Source organism: Calonectris borealis, chromosome 1 (genome assembly GCF_964195595.1).
Source record: "Calonectris borealis chromosome 1, bCalBor7.hap1.2, whole genome shotgun sequence".
Classification (NCBI taxonomy): domain Eukaryota; kingdom Metazoa; phylum Chordata; class Aves; order Procellariiformes; family Procellariidae; genus Calonectris; species Calonectris borealis.
This window is the reverse complement of record NC_134312.1, coordinates 17,441,261-17,460,072: the sequence shown is the minus strand read 5'-3', so window position 1 is coordinate 17,460,072 and position 18,812 is coordinate 17,441,261. Positions and strand designations below refer to the sequence as shown.

At 44.2% G+C, this 18,812-nt stretch overlaps 1 protein-coding gene across 1 annotated transcript in view; it reads left to right on the top strand.

The window, feature by feature from the left end:
* CELSR1 (cadherin EGF LAG seven-pass G-type receptor 1) overlaps window positions 1-18,812 on the top strand; it is a 171,719-nt gene that overhangs the window by 108,971 nt on the left and 43,936 nt on the right. Inside the window, exons 6-8 of the mRNA XM_075145964.1 lie at window positions 12,272-12,429; window positions 13,564-13,727; window positions 15,180-15,305. Of these exons, the coding sequence (XP_075002065.1) occupies window positions 12,272-12,429; window positions 13,564-13,727; window positions 15,180-15,305 (448 nt within the window). The remainder of the gene's footprint in view (window positions 1-12,271; window positions 12,430-13,563; window positions 13,728-15,179; window positions 15,306-18,812) is intronic.

Here is an 18,812-nt window from a genome sequence, read left to right as displayed (position 1 = left end):
ACTGCCCCTCGGGCGGGAGCCTCCCGTTCCAGCACGAAAGCTTTGTTTGCTCAGCTCTGGTCTCCCTGCCGAGCCTGCCAACAAGGCTGCCAGCGCCGCGGGTGATTTATGAGGCAGGCACATGCCTGCAGCTGAATAGGGATTGCCAGCTCCTTGGAGAAAAGCCACATAGCTGCCACCAGCCAGGCATAACTTTTAGTCATTGGACCCAAGGTGAAAGACTTTGCCCTGAAAGTATCCAGGACACCATCCAGTGTCGTTTACTTCTTAATCTGAATAGTCAGGAAAAGTGGTTGGCAATTAAATTCTTAGATAGGTATTAGGTATTACACCCTGTGCCGGGGAGCACCTCTCGCACGGGGGCATGGTTGCCCCTGCCGAGTGCTGCGTTTTGTAACTCGGTTGGAAAAGACAGACCCCAACAGAAGTCAAATCACTGCAAATGCAATTAGTAATAAAGGCTGGGTATGACTTATGCAAAATGTCTATCGCTCGTGACATCTGAGCAGACATAATTGCAATGTGAGGGAGAATTTCTGAAGTTAATCCTCCCGGTGGCTTCCAGACTAATTTGTTAAAGGATTGAGGGAGATTTTCTAAATAAACAATGCGGTTGTTGAAGATTATGATAATGCCACTGTTGATCAAATGTGGGCCCGCCAGAGTTTGGATTTTGCTGGCTCAGAGTGACTTGCTGTGTTTACAGTGTCCGTGATCAACACAGGCCCCTCTAGCATTGCTTGGCATTGTCTGGTAAAGAAAAATGCGGAACGTTAATTGCAATGTTAAGCAAATATTTGGCGGGGGGTACTGTAAATACGGAAAATGTCATTCAGTTAAGAACAACCTACTTCTCTGGCATATTTTTGCAGGAAGAAATACAATTTTGTGGATCTGCATTTCCAAACATACATTCATAATATCTCTAAGAAATGCCAATGTAGCTTTTAAAGGCTCTCAAGTGTGCAAGGCAGAAAGCATCTTAAAATCTAGTGCTTCCTCTTAAAACAAATCATATATTCTTACTTAAGATTTAGCCATATTTCTAATTTTATCATTTCTTTATCACCCATCTCATTGTGAATATTTAATATTTAATAGTGGAAGGTACTGCAGGGTTGTAGAGGTCAGTAGTGGCATGGTGAGGAGGCAGTGGACAGTGCTAATTTCCTGCGGAGTGCTGGTGGTATCCTTCACCAGATCATCAATTTGTGCTGGATGCCTTTCCTCCTACGGCATTTTCATGGGATCAAAAGTTCTGCTTAAGCACGGGAAAGTTTGCAGGACACCAAAAACACAGGGAGCGTGACAGCAGTCAAGTCTTTAGCTCTAGTTTTGAGAAGGACTTACTTGTGGTTACCTGTGTAAGTGCAAGGCCTCATCTTCACAGAGAAAATTGCTTCAATTATACAAGGAAGAAAAGCAATTCAAATGAAAAAGACACTTCTTTGCTAGTCACAACCAGAATTTCTGCCAGCATCCTGAGGGACCTGCATGTTTAATTTACTTTCCGACTCAAGAGGTCAAGGAGCTTTTACTGGATTACCAATATTGGTAGCCAGATGCAGGTTATGATGGTTTTTCACAATTTTCTTACAAGAACAGAAGTTACTGTATCAGTAGATTATTGTGCTTTTTGGTGGGCAGGCTTGTATACTTATGAAGCATGATGGTACATAGTGCTGGAGACACATGTACAATACAAGGGTGTGAGGAATTTGTAGCTATGCATCTGCATTATTTGTCTATACTGTGTATTTTGGTGCTAGTGGGCATGGTCATTTAAAAAAACTATAGCAATTCAAATTACAAGCATCTAAAGGAAGGAAAAGAAATCAGATTTTCCATTGCTGAGTGCATGCCAGGGCTTTACATTTAAAGTTCAAAATGTTGTTCTAGTCAAACACATAAAATATGTTTCTCGTGTCTGGATGCAAACCATGTCATTTCCTACATGCTCAGAACTCAATTTTTAAAATGCCACGAGAAAAGGTAATCTCTGTAAAAATAGTTCAGTTTATGAGTCATTTCCTGACATTCTGGCTGAAGAGTCAGAGACTCCCGTCCTTGCTGAGGCCCAATTCATCCTCTTCCACCCAAATCCAGAGGATCATCAATGAAAGTCCTAGTCTACATAAGACCATAGATTTGATATATAGAAACTGAAGCTTGACAGATTCTGATTAGAAATAATATATAATATTGTTAATAGTGAAGATACATAATCTGCATGATAATCTGCCCACAGTTCTGATGGTCTTGCTGTCCTTTGAAATCTTTAAATCAAGTTAGTATTTCTCTTTCTAAAGGAAAATTGTAGCTCAGGTGCAAGCCATGTTATTGAGGCAGGAGTCACTGTGTGATGTTCTGTGGTTCTATAAGGCAAAAGGCTGATTAGATGGTAACATGAGTCCCTTCCATTCATAAAATGTGGCAGGATCCTGTGAAAACCTGTCTCGAGCTCCAGCCTGCAGTATTGCAGGTGAGAAGCCGAGAGCCAGGAGGACAGGAGAACTGTTGCGGCACATTTGCCCCGCTCTTACGCTCTTGCACGGCATCTACTGCTCCCTCAGTGGGACTTTGGTCTGGCCTGTGGCAGCCATTTACATTCCTAACATCTCCTGAAAAGCATTGAAGGGCTGCCTGGCTAATATTTACTTTTTCTTGGTCCTGCTCGGACGTGGTTGCGGAGCCCATGCAGGTGTAGTGGGTGTAATGGGGGCAGCTGATCTGCCCTTGCAGGACAAGCACACGGGAGCCTGCACTTTAAAAGCCCCTCCCTGCAATTCCACCAATATTTATTCATGCGGATTTCAATTAGTAGTAATTGTTTTTGTTGATTTTTTGTTTTTTTTTCTGGTAGAGGGTAAGTGCAAAGTGATTGATATCTGGGAAAGGAAATCAGGATTTGGCGGCAGAGCGACATTCCATTGTCTTGACACGAAATAACAAATAACTCACCTCTAAATCTGTGTCTTGGGAAATGAAAGTGTAAAGCAGCGAAAGTCATTTGGAGGTCATCGAGACGCAAAGTGTGTCCTGCTCCCCAGCCCTGAGTTGCTCAGCTCTCCGTGACAACTTTGAGAAATCTCTCAGGCGGCTGGGGAAGAGGAGGGCAAGCGTGTACCCAGTGCCTGGCTCCTTCTCTCCCCTGCCTGCTTTTGGAAGTGTTGTTCTCACAGAGTTTGAAAACACCTCCTGAAAACACTCGTTGTTGTAGCAGTGATTTTATACGCAAATGCAAACAGTAACTTTTCAGAAGCTGTCCCCAGGGTTTTCGCTCTGTGAGTGACAACAGGGACCATGTCGTGTCAAAACCAACCCAAGCCCCTGCTCTTCTGGAAGCCTCATCCTCGGCAAGGCTGCTCAGCGCTTATTCCTCTCGTTCCTCCCAGGTTTTAAAAGGCCTGACTTGTGTGCCCAGTTTCAGCACTGCCACTTCTAGGTCTGCGCCCACCCCACACCTGAGCTTGGGTCTCAGCTGCTTGGCTTTCCCCATGGTGTGGGGCTCTCAGATCACCCTGCCTGTGGGGAACCTGGCACCCAACAGTGCTCCTTAAGCCTTCACTCAAGCCATCTAACACCTCCACGCTGCAAAACTCCTCGGAGGCTTAATGGCACCTCCCAAAATGGTGATTTTCAGCTCCTCCTGAAGGCTAAGGAGATGCGAGGGACCTCCATGAGAGCTGGCAGAGTCTGAATGGCCGTTGGCTTCAGCTCAAGAGCCTGAGGACGGTGCTTGAAGGCTGTGCTGTGCAGCACAGCCTGGCAGAGCTTCTGCAAAGCCAGCGGAGTCATTGAAATGGCACCGCAGGAATTTGGTGCGAGTGCTTTGAAGTGTGCTGTTATCTCCATTTAATCACACACTAAATCTACAGTAGCTCACTGATTTGCAGTAACTTTTCAGGTATTTTGCATCTGTCTGTGGAGTGAGGGGAAGCAGCACTTTGCGATTACCTGGCCATGCAAGGGTCTGTGTGTACCAGAAGATTCTTGCAAAGATCCAGCCATGGCGGGATGCCTGGATTTTATAGACCCGGTTGTGTCCCCATCATCCACACTGAGCAGCAGTTTGCTAGGCAAGGTGTCACCAAGGATGAGTCCAAGGAGGAGGAGTTAGTTGCTGTGAAGAAGTGTCACGTTGTGCTATTTCTAGGTATTTCTTGGACTCTGACAGCAATAACATTTGCATCCTGGATGCAAAATTAAGTCGTAAAACATACAAGATTTATATAAAGCTGAAAATATTTGAGAGTGGTACTTTGGCAGGTAGATAGGGACAAATGGCAAAGGGAAAAGGGTTTGCTGAACTGGGAGAGGAGAGCATGTGAAGGAGAACAAGGATGCTGTTCCAGTGCTCTCCTCTCCCAGTTCTCCAAGGGTGCTGGAAGAGCATCCTTATTGGTGGAAGGTTGGTGGAAGGGAGGAAGGCAGCAAAATAGGCAGAAAAAGGGTTCAGAGGGCAGGAGAGGGTAGGGAGAAGGCACGCCAGCCACAGGGGCAGATCACAGGGGAGGAGAGGGCGGACGAGGGGACCCACAGCAGCAGAGCGCTGTGGTGAGTGGTGTCTCCCACGCGGAAAGCCAGATGTTGTCTTGAGGAGTGGGCCATGGTCTCTCGGCACCCAAAACAGGTCCTTCTTGCTGTGTCACTGATTCATCACCAAAGAGCAGAGAAGCATCTGGGAATACAAATTTCAGGATAAAATTTCCATTTGCAGGCAGGGAAAACTCATTCTTCCCATCAGCACTACAGCAGCCTTTGCCAAAATTAGTCAAATCCAAGAATATACCCTTTGCAGGAGCTGGATGGTATTTGTGAAGGTACTGATCACGCTTTGTGGAGGAAAAGCGCACGTCTGGATGCCGTGTGTGTGTAACCATGGCTTTTCACAGCCTCGCCATGGTGGGACAGGAGGACTGCTCCCCATCTCTGCCCTACCACCGAAAGAGCAGCAGCAATTCGGGCAGCACCATTCACGCGTGCCAGGTCTCATAGCTGTGCCGAAAGCCTCTTGCTTTGAATATCAAAGTTTAGCCTCTGGATGCGGCCGTGAAGGAGATAACAAATCAGGCTAGTAAAACTCGCTTGACTTTGTGGCCCAGCCTGGATCCTGAGATCGGTGTTTCAGGGAGTTTGTCTAGGAAAAGGAACTGGTCTGGTGGCTTTTCAGGATTTGCATTTTTGACTCACCGATGGGAAGCTTTTTGGTTTTCCTTTTCACTGTCACAGGCTCTCATGTTTCTCTACAGACTCGAGCCAAGTTTGTATAAAGAAATGCTATTAAAATATTCAGGGGATAAAGGGGATACATACATCAAAGGAGTAAGGGGTTTATGTGAAATGATTTGTCCTGCCTTTCCCTGGTGACTAATCAGGATGTGTAAAAGATTCTCAGTTCTTCACACCGCCTTATTTTAAAGGTGCTCTGGAAAGCTGTAGGGGGAAACTTTAAAAAGCAGAGATTAACATTAATGGTTCCTCTTAAACTGGCCTAATTTGGAATTTCCCGATTGATCAGAATGGTCTGCAAGTCCATGCCACAGTGCTAAGCTTCTCCGGCATTTCCTAGTCTGTCCCCTTGGGATTGCAAGCATGGTGCTTTCCCCGTTTGTTTTTTCCTGTTTATTTATTTATTTTCCTTGCTGGGGCCAGGCTCCGGCCACTTGCCCAGGGAGACAGCCGCCACCGCGGGCCCTTAATGAGCTTTTTGACCACTGAAGCAGCACAGCATTGCCTGGGAATCGGAGGGGGTTTCTCCCTTCCCCGTGTTAGATAGCGGAGCAGAGGCCGGTGGGTTAACGAAGGAGCCAGGGCGGCTGGCGGGCTGCCTAATGAGCGCCAGGGAGCCGGCGAGGGGAGACCCCGGCGGTGGCTGGAGCCCCAGCAGCAGCCTCCAGCGGGACCTGATGCCAGTTGCTCCATTTTTTCCCATTATTACTGTAGCTGGAAGCGTTGGGAAGCAAAGAGCCCCAAGGGATATGAACGTGAGGCATTTCCCACCCAACACTTTTGGGGGCAGTAGGGTCTGAACCAGCACGTTAACAATGCAGAGGAGTGCTTTTTCTGTATTAAAAATAACTAGGAAACAGATTCTTTTTAACCTTTAACCACTCCAAACAGTCAATAAATCATTAGCTACTGATTAACAAAAACAGAAGGGTAACTATTGTCCAGTAAGCAAACGCTTGGAAGCACTGAAAGGCTGGCACTGACTTCAGGATGGCTTTTCTTTTTACACATTTGCACTTATTAAAAAGACAAACAAGTCAACCTCTGCATATTAAGCTGTGCCACACAAAACATTTTACTAAAAGACCAACTTTCTAAAACAGATATATTTTTTAATGTGTACAGTGAGCTGAGCAAATGCAGTATTTATGATATGCAACATTATATCTGTCCCCCAAGAAAACAGGTCTCCTCATGCCAAGCGTAAAGAAATGGGTTGTGTCTCATTTGCAAGGGTTCCCAGTTCGTGCTCTCAGAGTCTTGGCCATACTTACAGTCTGCTGCTGAATCACCTCCTCAGCTCCTTCAAAAGACTCAATGGGGTGGCTAAAGCAGGCGGAAGTCCTCGTGGCTGAGGATCGGGCTGGAGAGCACAGCTTTCAGTTTAATTTCAGGGAATATCCGTGAAGTTGGAACACTCTCCCGTGGTCAACCCAAACCATTCTCCCTCTTTCAATCTGTGCGAAAGGTTAAGTGGCAATTTTTTATCTAAGAATGGAAGTTAGAAAAAGGTGGTTTTGGTGGAGGAAATGCTTGTGGGACCTTTGGAAAAGCCCTATTATCTTGTGGATTAACAAATAAAAGGGTGAGATGCAGGAATCTGAGTGTCATCACTGCTGCTGATTGACTAAACAAACATTTGCACTTTGCAGTGTTACTATTACATGTACAGTATCTCGTCTGGTTTAATTCAAAATAAGTCTACCAAAGATTAGACTATTTCCTTAAACCTCTCCAACAATTTTGCATCGTGGCTTTTGAAAACAGTAGTATTTATAATGTAAAAATGTAGCAATTAAGTATTTAAGACAAGGCTTCCATTGTCCGTTAATCTGTATGTCTTTTCCATCGTTAGACCATCTGTGTCTTTAATAAGTAACTGTGTGGGCTCTCACAGTTTAAATATTTACTTTAAAATAATAGAGGATCCAAATGAAACTGAGATACATGAGAATATCCTTGTCTGATGTTTTAAGTGGAATGGGAGTAGATTTGTACAGTAGATTTGCAAACTATAAACAGATGTGTTTTGGTGACCTTCTCTCCTCTATCTGGTCTCCATTCATAAAACGCAAGTTCGCAGATTAAACTTCTCAGCATTTTACAGGCACCTGGGAGAACTTACATGTGTTTCTATCTGTTGAAGTTGTGGGGAGAAGTCCAAACAGTTCATTGCTCCGTACTTGGGTTTCATGAAAATCAGATTTGGCATCGGTAGTAAAATACCTTCGCAGTGGCGTTCTCTCACTCCACTGTCAACTGCAACCTGAGAAGGTCACTGCAGGTGGCCAAAGGGAGTTGCATGCACCTTTGAGGCTTGAGAAGGTCACTCCCCCAGGTCACCACTGGGGACAGTAGATGAGTCTCACTGTTAGCTCCGCTATGGTCAAAAAGGGAACTGCAATTTTCAAAAGACATCCTGGGAGACTGTCATTCCTGCAATCGCAGTCTGCCTGTGACTCTATCTGGCCAAGGGAGAATGTCATGGATTAGACACAAGATTTGAGACTGTCCACCCATACTTTGGAACCACTAATCTCCTTCATAAAAGCTTGAAGAGGCAAAGTTAAGTTTCATGACATTGTGTACAATTTTATGTACTAATTGCCATTATTTGAGGAACATAAATATGGTTTGTCTTGTTTCACAGTTAGAGAGTAGGTGGCTTCTGCTCTCACATGTGGGTCCTGAGTCAGGGCTGCTTCTTTCTTTTCTCCAAGTGACTCTGTATGTGATTATATCCAGCAAACATAAGTGTCAGTACAACGAGCACAACGTACTTTAATATGGGGTGCACAGAACATTTGAAGAATCACTATGTGATGGTGATAATACACTGTGACACTCAGGGCTGCTTTTTTTTCCTTTTTTTTTGAGTCCAGGATGAATCCACTTAATTCGTAGTTTGTTTAAGGGAGACCGAGTTCTCTCTCTGGCACTGTTTGGTACTTCTTCTTGCTACTCACTTTTACAGCATGTGGTCTTTGAAGTTTGAATTCCAACCTCTTTCTGAACAAGTCCTAAGTAAAAAGGCAGCCTTTAGGGTTAGGCAGTGCAAGGTAAATTTTCAGCCCCATGAGCAGGAACTCGGTTACATGACTTGCATTACCATTAATGGGGGTCATGCTGGTAAATTCCTGTACACCACATTGAACATTTACTCATGAGTGCAGAATTGGCACAGCTAACGAAACTTGCCTTTCGGGTAGCATGGTGTTTCAGGAGATGAGTCTGACAGGCAGAAAGGACTGCTAAGTACCCAGATGAAAGTCTGGCTTTTAACTCCTTGAACATATTTCCAGAAAATAATAGTGTGAATTAATGCTGGTTAGTGTTAGCTGTTCCTACTGTTAGGGACCAGTCTTGCTCCAGGATTCCACAGAAGCAAAGATGATGCCTGAAATGTAAATGTGTGTGCTATCATTTAGTGGTGGCAATTCGCTTTCTTGTGTATTTTGCAAGTACTGCTTACTGTTACTTATTTTCTTTCAAATGTAGGCCCGTCCTCTTGCTAACACCAGCTTCTATAATCACAAACAAATTAAGTTCTTTTTTATAATTTTCGCCCCTGCTACTTTCCCAAAGATGACCCCTCGTATGGCTGGGCATCCCCTGCTGATTTCCAGCTTACATTACTCATGGGCATCTTATCCCCATTTGTTCTTGTACTGTGTCCATTGCAGTGACGGCATCTTCTCGTTTCCAAAACTGTTCCTCAGCCTTTACTTTGCTAGGCTAAACACGTCAAGTCCTTTTTGTGTATTTGATGAGGTAAGCTTTCCGTTGCCTTGGCTGCAGTTCTGTGCATCTGCTTTACTTGGAAGTTATTTTTAATAAATGTAATCAAAATTGTCTACAATATTCTATCCTGTTAAGTGTCATAAAATTTCTCTCATGCACATCTTTGCAACAACCCACTGTTGTATTGCCTTTTTTATTTTTTAATCACACCATGGTTCATAATGGTTTTGTAGTCAATTTATACAGTTAATTTTTCTTATTTTTCTTCATTTATAGCTGATGTTCTTTGAGCCTGCAATAGAAATTCTTGTCGTTAGATCCCAAGTTTCATGTTCTGTGATTAATTCTCTTTCTAGGACTCAGCTATTCAAAGTGATTTTTTTTTTTTAATGCATGATACTCTAAATATCCTTTGTGTCACCAGCAAACTATATTTAGTATTAATCAAAATATTAAATGAATAAAATCAGTTTCATCATTCAATTCTGAAGGAACTCCTAACTTAGGCTGCCTCTGTTCCATTTATTTGCCTCTGTTTTATTTATTTCACATTATTTCAGTTATAAAGCATTCCCTACGCTAGGTGTTGAAATGATGAGTAGCATAGTACTTGCCACGTATAAAAGAAAAAAAAGCCCATGTCACATTCAATCACTCAAAGAGTCTCTTTCCTTTCCCAGCAACATGTTCTTCCATTTTGGGAAAAGCCTGTTCTGTCAAATGGGCCTTTTAACACGCTCAGAAAATCACTACGTGTTTGAACTAAGTATGGTTTGAACTGCTAGTAGGTCTCTTTTCATTCACCGGAATATTCCATTTCTTCTTCATCAGCTTATGTGTGGTCATCAGCGCTGAAGAGATGCCACAGGTCTGCACTGCAATGACCAGTCGACATCTAGAGAAACACTTTGCAATTTCTATGTTAAATAAAAATAGGGGGAAAAAAATCAATTTGCCACTGCAGCTAGTTGACTGTGAAGGAGCAGCTGCAAACTGCTGAGTCTCATCAGGTTGCAATCTTGATTAACATTGGGCAGAACCCCCCTGCTGCGAGAATAAATACCCTGCCTTTGTCAAGGCTCCCATGTAAGAAACAATAGGTTATTTCAGTGAAGCACAAGAACGTAAATGTTAATCGAATCATTCCTCCAAATGAATAGAAGTAGCACCCAGAATGTAAACATTTTAATTTTGGAAGGGAAGGTCTGCTTGTCAGTTGGTTAATTTTCTATGTATTTTTTTGTTTACTTTGAAAAGCTGCTCACTAACATTGCCATCATTGCATACAATAACATTTTCAAGCACTGCAAATATGTATGCTTCCTGTCTTTCCAAGCTAGGCAGTGGCAAAGTCCAGGGAGTATCGGAAGAAATAAAATCTGCCTTAATACCACTCCAGAGAGGTCAAAACCTTATACTGTATAACTGCCAAACTATGTGATCACATTAGTTCTTAGTAGAGGAAATGGAAAATACTTTCCAACTGGAATTGATACCAGGAAACATCCTTTAAAAATGTTTTTTATACATTGGGATAATTACCTGTAGAAATAAATCTGTATCTCTTTACACATGATGAAAGTGACTTTAGGTATTTTAATGAATTTATATGTGTACAAGCGAAACAGAAAGAATAGGCATTTATCCCCTTTCTGCTTCCTTGTTTGCAGTACACAGTTGAGCAATATACGTTTCAAAGCGAGTGTACAGCAAACTACAGCATGATGCCCAGCCATCCTCCGTTTTCGTATGGTTACAACTATTGTTGCTCAACACATCATAGAAGTATCTCTTGGCTTCCAGTTGTGCAGGGTGTCTGGGTCAGATCCTGGTGACTTCAGTCCTGTGAGGTGTCCCTTTGCCTGTGGAGGAATGGCAGCACAGCCAGGGGAGTTCAGCTCATTGCTTCTCCTGTACCCATAAAGTCCTCAGAGATCCTGCACCAGTGGTAGATTAGGAGGACTCTGTAGCTCTCTACGAACACTAAATGTGGAAAACGATTTTCTTCCAGAATTCGCTAGTTCTTCACTGAGGCCGATATTCTGCTGTTTATAGATGCGCCCTTTTTTAACAGTCATGATGCATTTCTCCACTGGAGGAATCTCTCTCTTGAGTTTCTGTGTAGCAGATATGGTCTTCTGTCAGTCACGCTGGGTACATCTTGTCAGTTAGGAAATTAATGGAGATGGAGGATGTGTTTGTGGTGGAGGCACAGAAGTTTGGTGTTTGGGGTTGGATTCCCAGTGGATTCCTGTAGGCTTTCCTGCCTGTTGGGATCATTGAATTTCCCCAGTTGTCAGTAGTTGCTGAAGTGGGGAGAACAACACCTGCCAGTAGGGTGATTAGCAGAGTGAGCCAGTAACGGTGGAGGTGTGAAGCTGAATGTGTTTTGTGGCCCATGTTCACCAGGGCACTTTGTGGGTGGGTGGGCAGGAGTTTCCTGCTGCCTGGGTGAAGCTGGAGATCAGGACAAGCCAGAGCATTTATTGCCACTCTAAACCACACTTTCTTCCCATCTTCCATGCACCACCCACGCTGTCGGTCTGCATGCCTGGACCAAAGTGGCTGTGTGAGGAAGCTAAGATCCATCCCTTATTTTTGATTGTCCAACTCTGTGGATTGATGATCTCTGTTTTCCTGTGACTAGAAACCGGGGGGGGCTTCTCAGCCACAGGCAGTGGGTTTCCATGCCCTCTGTTTTGAAGCTAGGGGGCACTCCAGCAGGCACAAGCAGTCTTCATCTAAGCTCCCTCCCGATCATCGGACCACCTTTCGCTACAGCCTTTATAGGAACCTCCGCTCGGTTTGTGGTGGCCCTGACAGAGAACCCCTATCAGGGAAATTTTGATTTAAGCCTTTAGCCTCACTTGTGATACTGTATCATTTTATGTTTTTCTGTCTTTGGGCAGAAACAATGTTAAAATTCAAGTGACTTCATTCACTTGAATGGTGAAAAGTTACAAAATGAGCAGAATTTATTGGAGTTTGCTGTGCAGAAGTAAGAAAATGCCTCTTTGAAGTGATTTGGGCCAAAGCGGTTCGGCAGTGGAAAAGATCAAAGCCACTTCTGACCATGCTGTGTATCACACTGAGCATGCATGGACCCTCTTTAAAGTCATCCATTGGGTTTTTTTCTTGCCTGGATGTCATAGGACAACTTAACTTCTGCTATTTTATTTACACATCCTATTTTAATCCTCTTTGGGGAATAAGAAGTATGTTGTTGAGCTGGCTGAACCAGCATTTAAATCCCATGTATATGTAGCACTGTATGACATGTGCCATTTATTTCTTGAAGCCCAACATTGGGCGATTAGGAATTCCTCATGGGCCTTCAGGAGAGAAGGTGGCCGTGGTGACCGTGGACGACTGTGACACAGCAGTGGCTGTGCGCTTCGGGAGCCTCATTGGAAACTACACCTGCGCTGCCCAGGGGACTCAGACCGGCTCAAAGAAGTAAGGAATCCCTATATTTGTATTTTCCACTCATTCTCTTCTTCCAGGGGAGGGTCAACAGTATGTGGTTAACCACTAAGCAAATGAAGTTGGAAAAACAGATATGATTTAACAGGAAGGAGTAACAAGGTTTAGTTTGGTAGATGGAATTTGTTGGAGGCTACTGCAAGTGTCAGTACTCTGGGAGGAATGCACAGAGTTTTGCGTAGATACACAAAATGTGTATTTACAAATTGCTTGTAAAATGCAAAAAAAACGGTCAGTGTGGATGGCCCCCAAAAAGCATCTACTCAGTATACAAATGTAGAGAGAAGGGCAAATAAAATGCTAGACTTTATTAATGAGGGGGGTGGCTGAAGAGCTTATTACTTCCATCATTTAAGTTAAGTCCTATCTCAAAAGGAGATAGAAATAAAGGAGGTACAGAAAAGGCCATTGAAATCATTAGGTATTAAAAAAAAACTTTTCTGTGAGGAAAGACCAAAAAGATTAGTACTGTTGGGTTTAAAGAGGAGATGGACAGCAAGCAACATAGCGGGGATATAAAATAATGAGTTATAGCAGAAAGACTATTGAGATGCACATGCTGCTCTAAAATCCCAAGACAAGGAGGGACTATAAAAATTAGGGCTAATTCAAACTGACCAAATGATATACTTGTCACACAGTGTGGAGTCACTCAGTGGAACCTGCCTCCACCAAATGTTATTAAGATTAAGATCTTCAGAGGATTTAAAAAGGGTTGGCACTGTATAATAATTAAGTCATTATATCAAAATCTACAGCATCTCAGCCCTTGTGCTGAGGAGCATAAGCCAGCCCCTGGGTGACTGGAGTCAGAAAGAAGTGTCCTGCGCCTGCACATTTTTCCATAATTTTCATTTTCTTCTTCATATTGGCCACTGTTAGGGACAGGTGAATGGATTCTGTATGTATATGACAGCTCCTAAGTTAAAAGTTACGGTGTTTCTGGAAGGTCCTTTGATTACAAGCTTTGGAAGTGCTGATGTAGCAGAGAGAAGTGCATGGCAACACGGGTAAACTAAACAGCTCAAATGTGCTTATAGAAGCAGTAATATAAAGAACAAAACAAACTATATGCAAGAAATTATGAGCATTTCTTTGTTTCTTCAGATCTTTGGACCTAACTGGCCCTCTCCTCCTTGGCGGTGTCCCAAACTTGCCTGAAGATTTCCCAGTGCACAACAGACAGTTTATCGGCTGCATGAGGAACCTCTCTATCGACAGCAAGCCGATCGACATGGCTAGTTTCATCGCCAATAATGGCACTCTGCCAGGTATGAGCAACTACCGCCTCAAAAGTCAACAGGAGAAAGCTCTCTGCCGTAGCTGTGTGTGTAACAGGGCTTAGGATGTTGAAGGGGCTGGCACTGGGAGGAACCCCAGGAAGGGGCAGGGAACAGAGGGGTCTGAAACAGCCCCTGTCCCCCTGTTAGTGCCACTGAGCACAAAGCATTTGCCCTGGACCACGTGTTAGGGGCTCAATGTGCTGCTGGGCATTGCGCTGCCACCACGTCACCGGCACAGCTGCATCCAGACCTGCTTGACGCACCTCGTTTGTTTGAGCAAGGTGGAGTCTGCGCCCGTGCTAGGGACACACACAACAGCCCGTGGCACAGCACACACTTACAGGATTAGGTGGCATGCAGAAAAGGACCAGGCTTGTTTAGACCTTCTGCTTTGCTACAAATTTCACCCAGGAATTTACTCTTAAATGAACTTTTCCTCTTTTTTTTTTTTTCTAATTACCTTTTAAATGTCACTTTGGTCTGAAAGCCAGTGGAGTTAGTTCATCAAAAAGACAACGTTTTTAATGACTTTTTCATAAATTATGTTAGTTCTGTAAATCAAATTCTGCAGTCCTCCAAATCTGAAACCTGCTTCATGAAGCAGCCTGTTGGAGTTTCTGATTTGGTTTCCAGTCCCTGGATCCCTGATCAGGATTAGTTCTGGTGTACAAAATGTTCTCATCGTTGTAAAACTGGCTCCTACACGCAAGAGAGGCGAGTCCCTTCCTTTCACCCTGCTGAAGGTCTGTGTAAGAGCTAAATTGCAGTTCTTAGGTATGTTGCATTGATCATGGATTAAGAAGGGAGTAGTAGCATAACCTTCAAATTGCTATTTTGTCTTGGAGCCCTTTTTTAACAGTTATGTCTCTAATATTAGTTAAACACAAGTTTTTATCTTTTGGAAATACACATCAGGAGGAGCATGAAGTGTTTTCTTCGGGTTTTTTTTTCCTCATTTGGAAACGTGTCTCCGTATAGTTTAAAACAATGATGTATAGTAGTGTTACTCCACTGTGTAACACTGCACATTGGCTTTCCCTGGTTAGTGTCTCAGTTAGATGACAGTAAGTTGTGAACAGTGGTTCTGAGTCACGGCACCAGTTGATCTGCCTGTCTCCAGCAGTGGATGCCAGGGGAAGAGTATAAAGACAGGGCAAGCATGCAGTGATATTTCCCCAAAATTTTCTCTTAGTCCCCAGAGATTTACAGCTCAGTGACTGTATTTAATAGCCTTTGATAGATTTGTCTTGATGAATTTGACACTTGCTCAGCTCACGTAAACTTTTGCCATCCACATTTTGCTTCGCTGACTTCCAGGATATTAAAAAAAAAACCAACTATAATGGTCAAGTCTTCTTTTTACATAAAAACTCAGATACAATAATTCAGAGCCTTTTTCTTGTTAAAACCATGCAAAGTAACTGTTTTGCTGAATTTCAGGCTGTGCAGCGCAGTGGAACTATTGCGAAACCAACTGGTGCCAGAACGGAGGCACGTGTGTCAACAAGTGGAACACGTACATCTGTGAGTGCCCCGTACGCTATGGAGGGAAAAACTGCGAGCAAGGTGGGGAGCAAAGACCTCTTCATGCGTAGTCATGTGTGCAGGTTTCATTACCCGTCGTTAACATCTCATAGCATGTATGTCAAACTGTGATGCTTAAAGGGATAGGTAACAGAAGATTGCAATTTGGAAGACTAAAAATCACCCATTGTGTGTTTGAAGTAATTTTAGAGATCGCCTATATAATAAATATGATAGCTGACATACTGTCATGAATAACAGCAGCTTTCATTGATTTACTTACATAAGCAAAGTAGTTCCACAGAACTTGGCAGTATTTAGTAATTTGTTTATAGTAAAAATGCCTGATCCTAAGCCCCTTTAAATCAGTGGAAAGAATCCCGCTGACTTTATTGGGCTTTGACTCAAACCAGGGATGAATGTGCAGTTTTAATCACCACTTTCTTGGCAAGAAGTCAGTCGCTGCTGAGTATGAGCACTTTCAGTTTTATTGGGTTTTTCTTTGATTGAACACAATGTGCGTATATGTGTAAAACCTCATTAATAAAGGATGAGGAAGGAGCAGCAGGTGTATTTTATAGGGTGTGAAGAACTTGCAGTTAGTTTCTTCCCAAGGAAGCAAGGAGTTGTCTGCGTTAGGGGTCCCATGGGGTCAGTGCAGCAGTGGGCTGCCCGCTGTAAGGTGGCACGTCCACGTCTGGTGGAGGGTTGCTCATTTGGAGTCTTCCTGGAGGCTTCCAGAAAAGAAAACATGCTTAAACTAGGCACGGCTTTCCTAGAAACAGAAGGCCAAATTCTGGCCTCTGATGCCGATGTGGTAGGTCTTCGTTTCTGTTATCCCCCCGTGACACTTAGCCCAGAATAGTTTGCAGTGTGATCAAGGATTTTGTTCTTTTGATGTATCTACCCCAAATCAGACATTCTTGATTACTCTCAGCAGGGCATGGACCCTGGAATAGCAGATCTCTAAGCTGAGGTGCACACACCACAGTGGTTTGCAAACCACTTTAGCACAGTATGCCTCAGCCTGGGCCAGATCTAGGTGGTAGCAACTGCTCTTCCCTTGCCTGAGAAGCAGCAGCTTAGGAGGAGAAAACACATAGTTAAGTTTCTGGCTTGCAAATAAGGGTCGTCAGAGTGAGGGATGGGGGGAAGAAATGATGGCGGCCTCTTCCTATGTCCCACCTCATGCAGAGCCCAGAGCTGCTATTACTGCCCTTAGTGAGGTACCTGCTTTATATAGCAGCTCCTCAAATATTTTGAGCTCTCCAGGTTTGTATGAAGACCTAATTTTTCCATGTGTCTCATGTCAAGTGTCTTTGTCAGTGAAGTTCTGGTGTTTTCTTCATGATAGGCTGGTCTCTGTGGTACAAACCCACGCTGATGTCTCCTGAAAGACTGCCAGGGCCCAACTCTGGTGTGAACTGTACTGGGAAAATGGGGAGTAGTGCTATCACATGCAAAGACTATCCTTCCCTCTGTCTTTATCTCAGTTTTGAAATGGAATTTCAAAATTCGATCAAACGTGTGGTTTTTTCATCATTTTCTTATCCCAAACTCAAAACCAAAACATGAAGTTTGGGATTTAGAAAATCACCTCAGAACTGCTCTGTAGCCATCACTGGAAACTCATTTTAAGTTCAGATAATACAGACGACGACAATCACAGCATCACTGTTCCCCCCGCCCAGCGGTCTCCTCTGCCTCCAGTGCTGTGCATTCCTGCATGTCCCCTTTGTCATTCGGTAACCCCGTGTTCTTGCTGATGCCTCAATTTGTGTGGGTTTTTTATAGTTTGAGGGCAGCGGGCCGCTTGCTTCTTTGATGGTATGTGGGGTAAAAATATCCCTAAGGAAAAATTGCAAGCCAAGAAAGAAATGAATTTTTCTGAAATGTGACTGAAGATTTCAGGAGCCTGAAGTTAAAGTCAGGAGGAATCACTGATATATGATACTCCTGGCTTTCAGGTTGCTCATTTGATTGCTCAGATATGATCCTAACAGCATTAGCTATTATTAGGCAGCTATTTTTTAAAAACTCGTAGGTAGAATATTTGCATTCTTGTGTAGGGGTGATCGGCTGATGCATTTCATCAATCCCTTTGGCAGTGCTGGATCTGCTTCAGGTTCACGGGCAACAATGGCTTTGGCAAGTTAAGAATTCAACTTTTGCAATTGCCCAGTCTTCAGAAATTCTGGGATCTGGTCTGCACGAGTGAGGATGGGGTGTTTTACCTTCACCACCCTCCTTGGACCTGCTGACTCACCTTCTGGCAGCTCCCATCTCCCTCTGCTGACATATAGAAGGGAGATAAAATGAGGGAAAAATGAGTTTCACCTTTGTTGTAGTTTAATTCTTTTAAAAATTGAGATGCCATGCAAATGCCATGAAGATCTAGCGTCTTTGCCCGACTCGCTCTTGGATGGCTAATGTCATTGCGCTAGCCTTGGGCTGAACACCACAGGTTTGCACCAAAACATAAGCTGTCACATGTCCTACACCCAAACTGCAGGTGACATCCTGATGTTGGCAGTGTTTCCCCAGGCCCTCTGTCTCCACAGTGAATAGCCCTCACATCTTTCTGATGGCCTTTTAAATGTAGGAGTCTCTTAAAAGTGTATGTGGATACACAGGCAGCGCTTCAAAGTGACAAACCCTGAGAAAACAATTAGTTTGCATCACTGCATCACCGATGGCAGGGAGATGCTGTGCTTGGAAGCACGTGCGCTTGCCTCTGTGGTGATAGGGGTGCTCAGGTCCCATCTGGGTACATCGGATGTGGCCACCAGGCGCTGCATGGAGACCCTCGGTCCCAGGCATAAGAAAGGGCTGGGGGGAGGACGGAGGTCAGAGGGGGTTGACAGATGGGGATTTCTGTTTTACTAGCAGGAGAAGGCGCACCCTGGCCCCGGGGAAGGGAGGGGAGTTGGGAGGAGGTGTGGGAAGGGAATGGTATTTGCAAGCACCGAAAGTCACCACTGGTGAGAAAAGGAAGAAGGTGGCTAATTGCCATGCCAGTCCAGTTCTCCCAGGAGCTGAGCTGAAACACTTGCAAACTGCATTCCCAGCCTGCAGCAGGTGGGAAGCCCACAAGGTTTGCATCCTGGCTCCGCTCTCCAGAGGCAGGTGGACTTAAAAATCTCAGCAACGGTCTAGCAAACCACTAGCAAAGAAGTTGGAAGTTGAGGCAGGGTAGAGGAGGAAGGAGAGGGCTGACTTTGGCATGCATGGAGCAGAAGGAGGAAATGATTGTGCTCAACACTGATGTCCCAGTTACTTTTACATCGATGTGGTGCAGTGCAGGCTGATGGATCATGCCCTGGCCCAGACAGCCAGAGCTCGAGCACCAGATTCAAGTTTTAAACAAGCTGGGGACGTCTATGGTGGCAAACCGATTTAAATTGCTGTCTGCGTTTCAAGAGCATGCTAAGCTTCTGTTGTTCCACCATATGCCCGCACTAGCATTCGTGGAAGACTGAGTGTGACTGCAAAGGGGAGATCACAGCCTGGAGAGGGGCTGCCCTTTGGGGCTGCCTGCACTTACCCCGG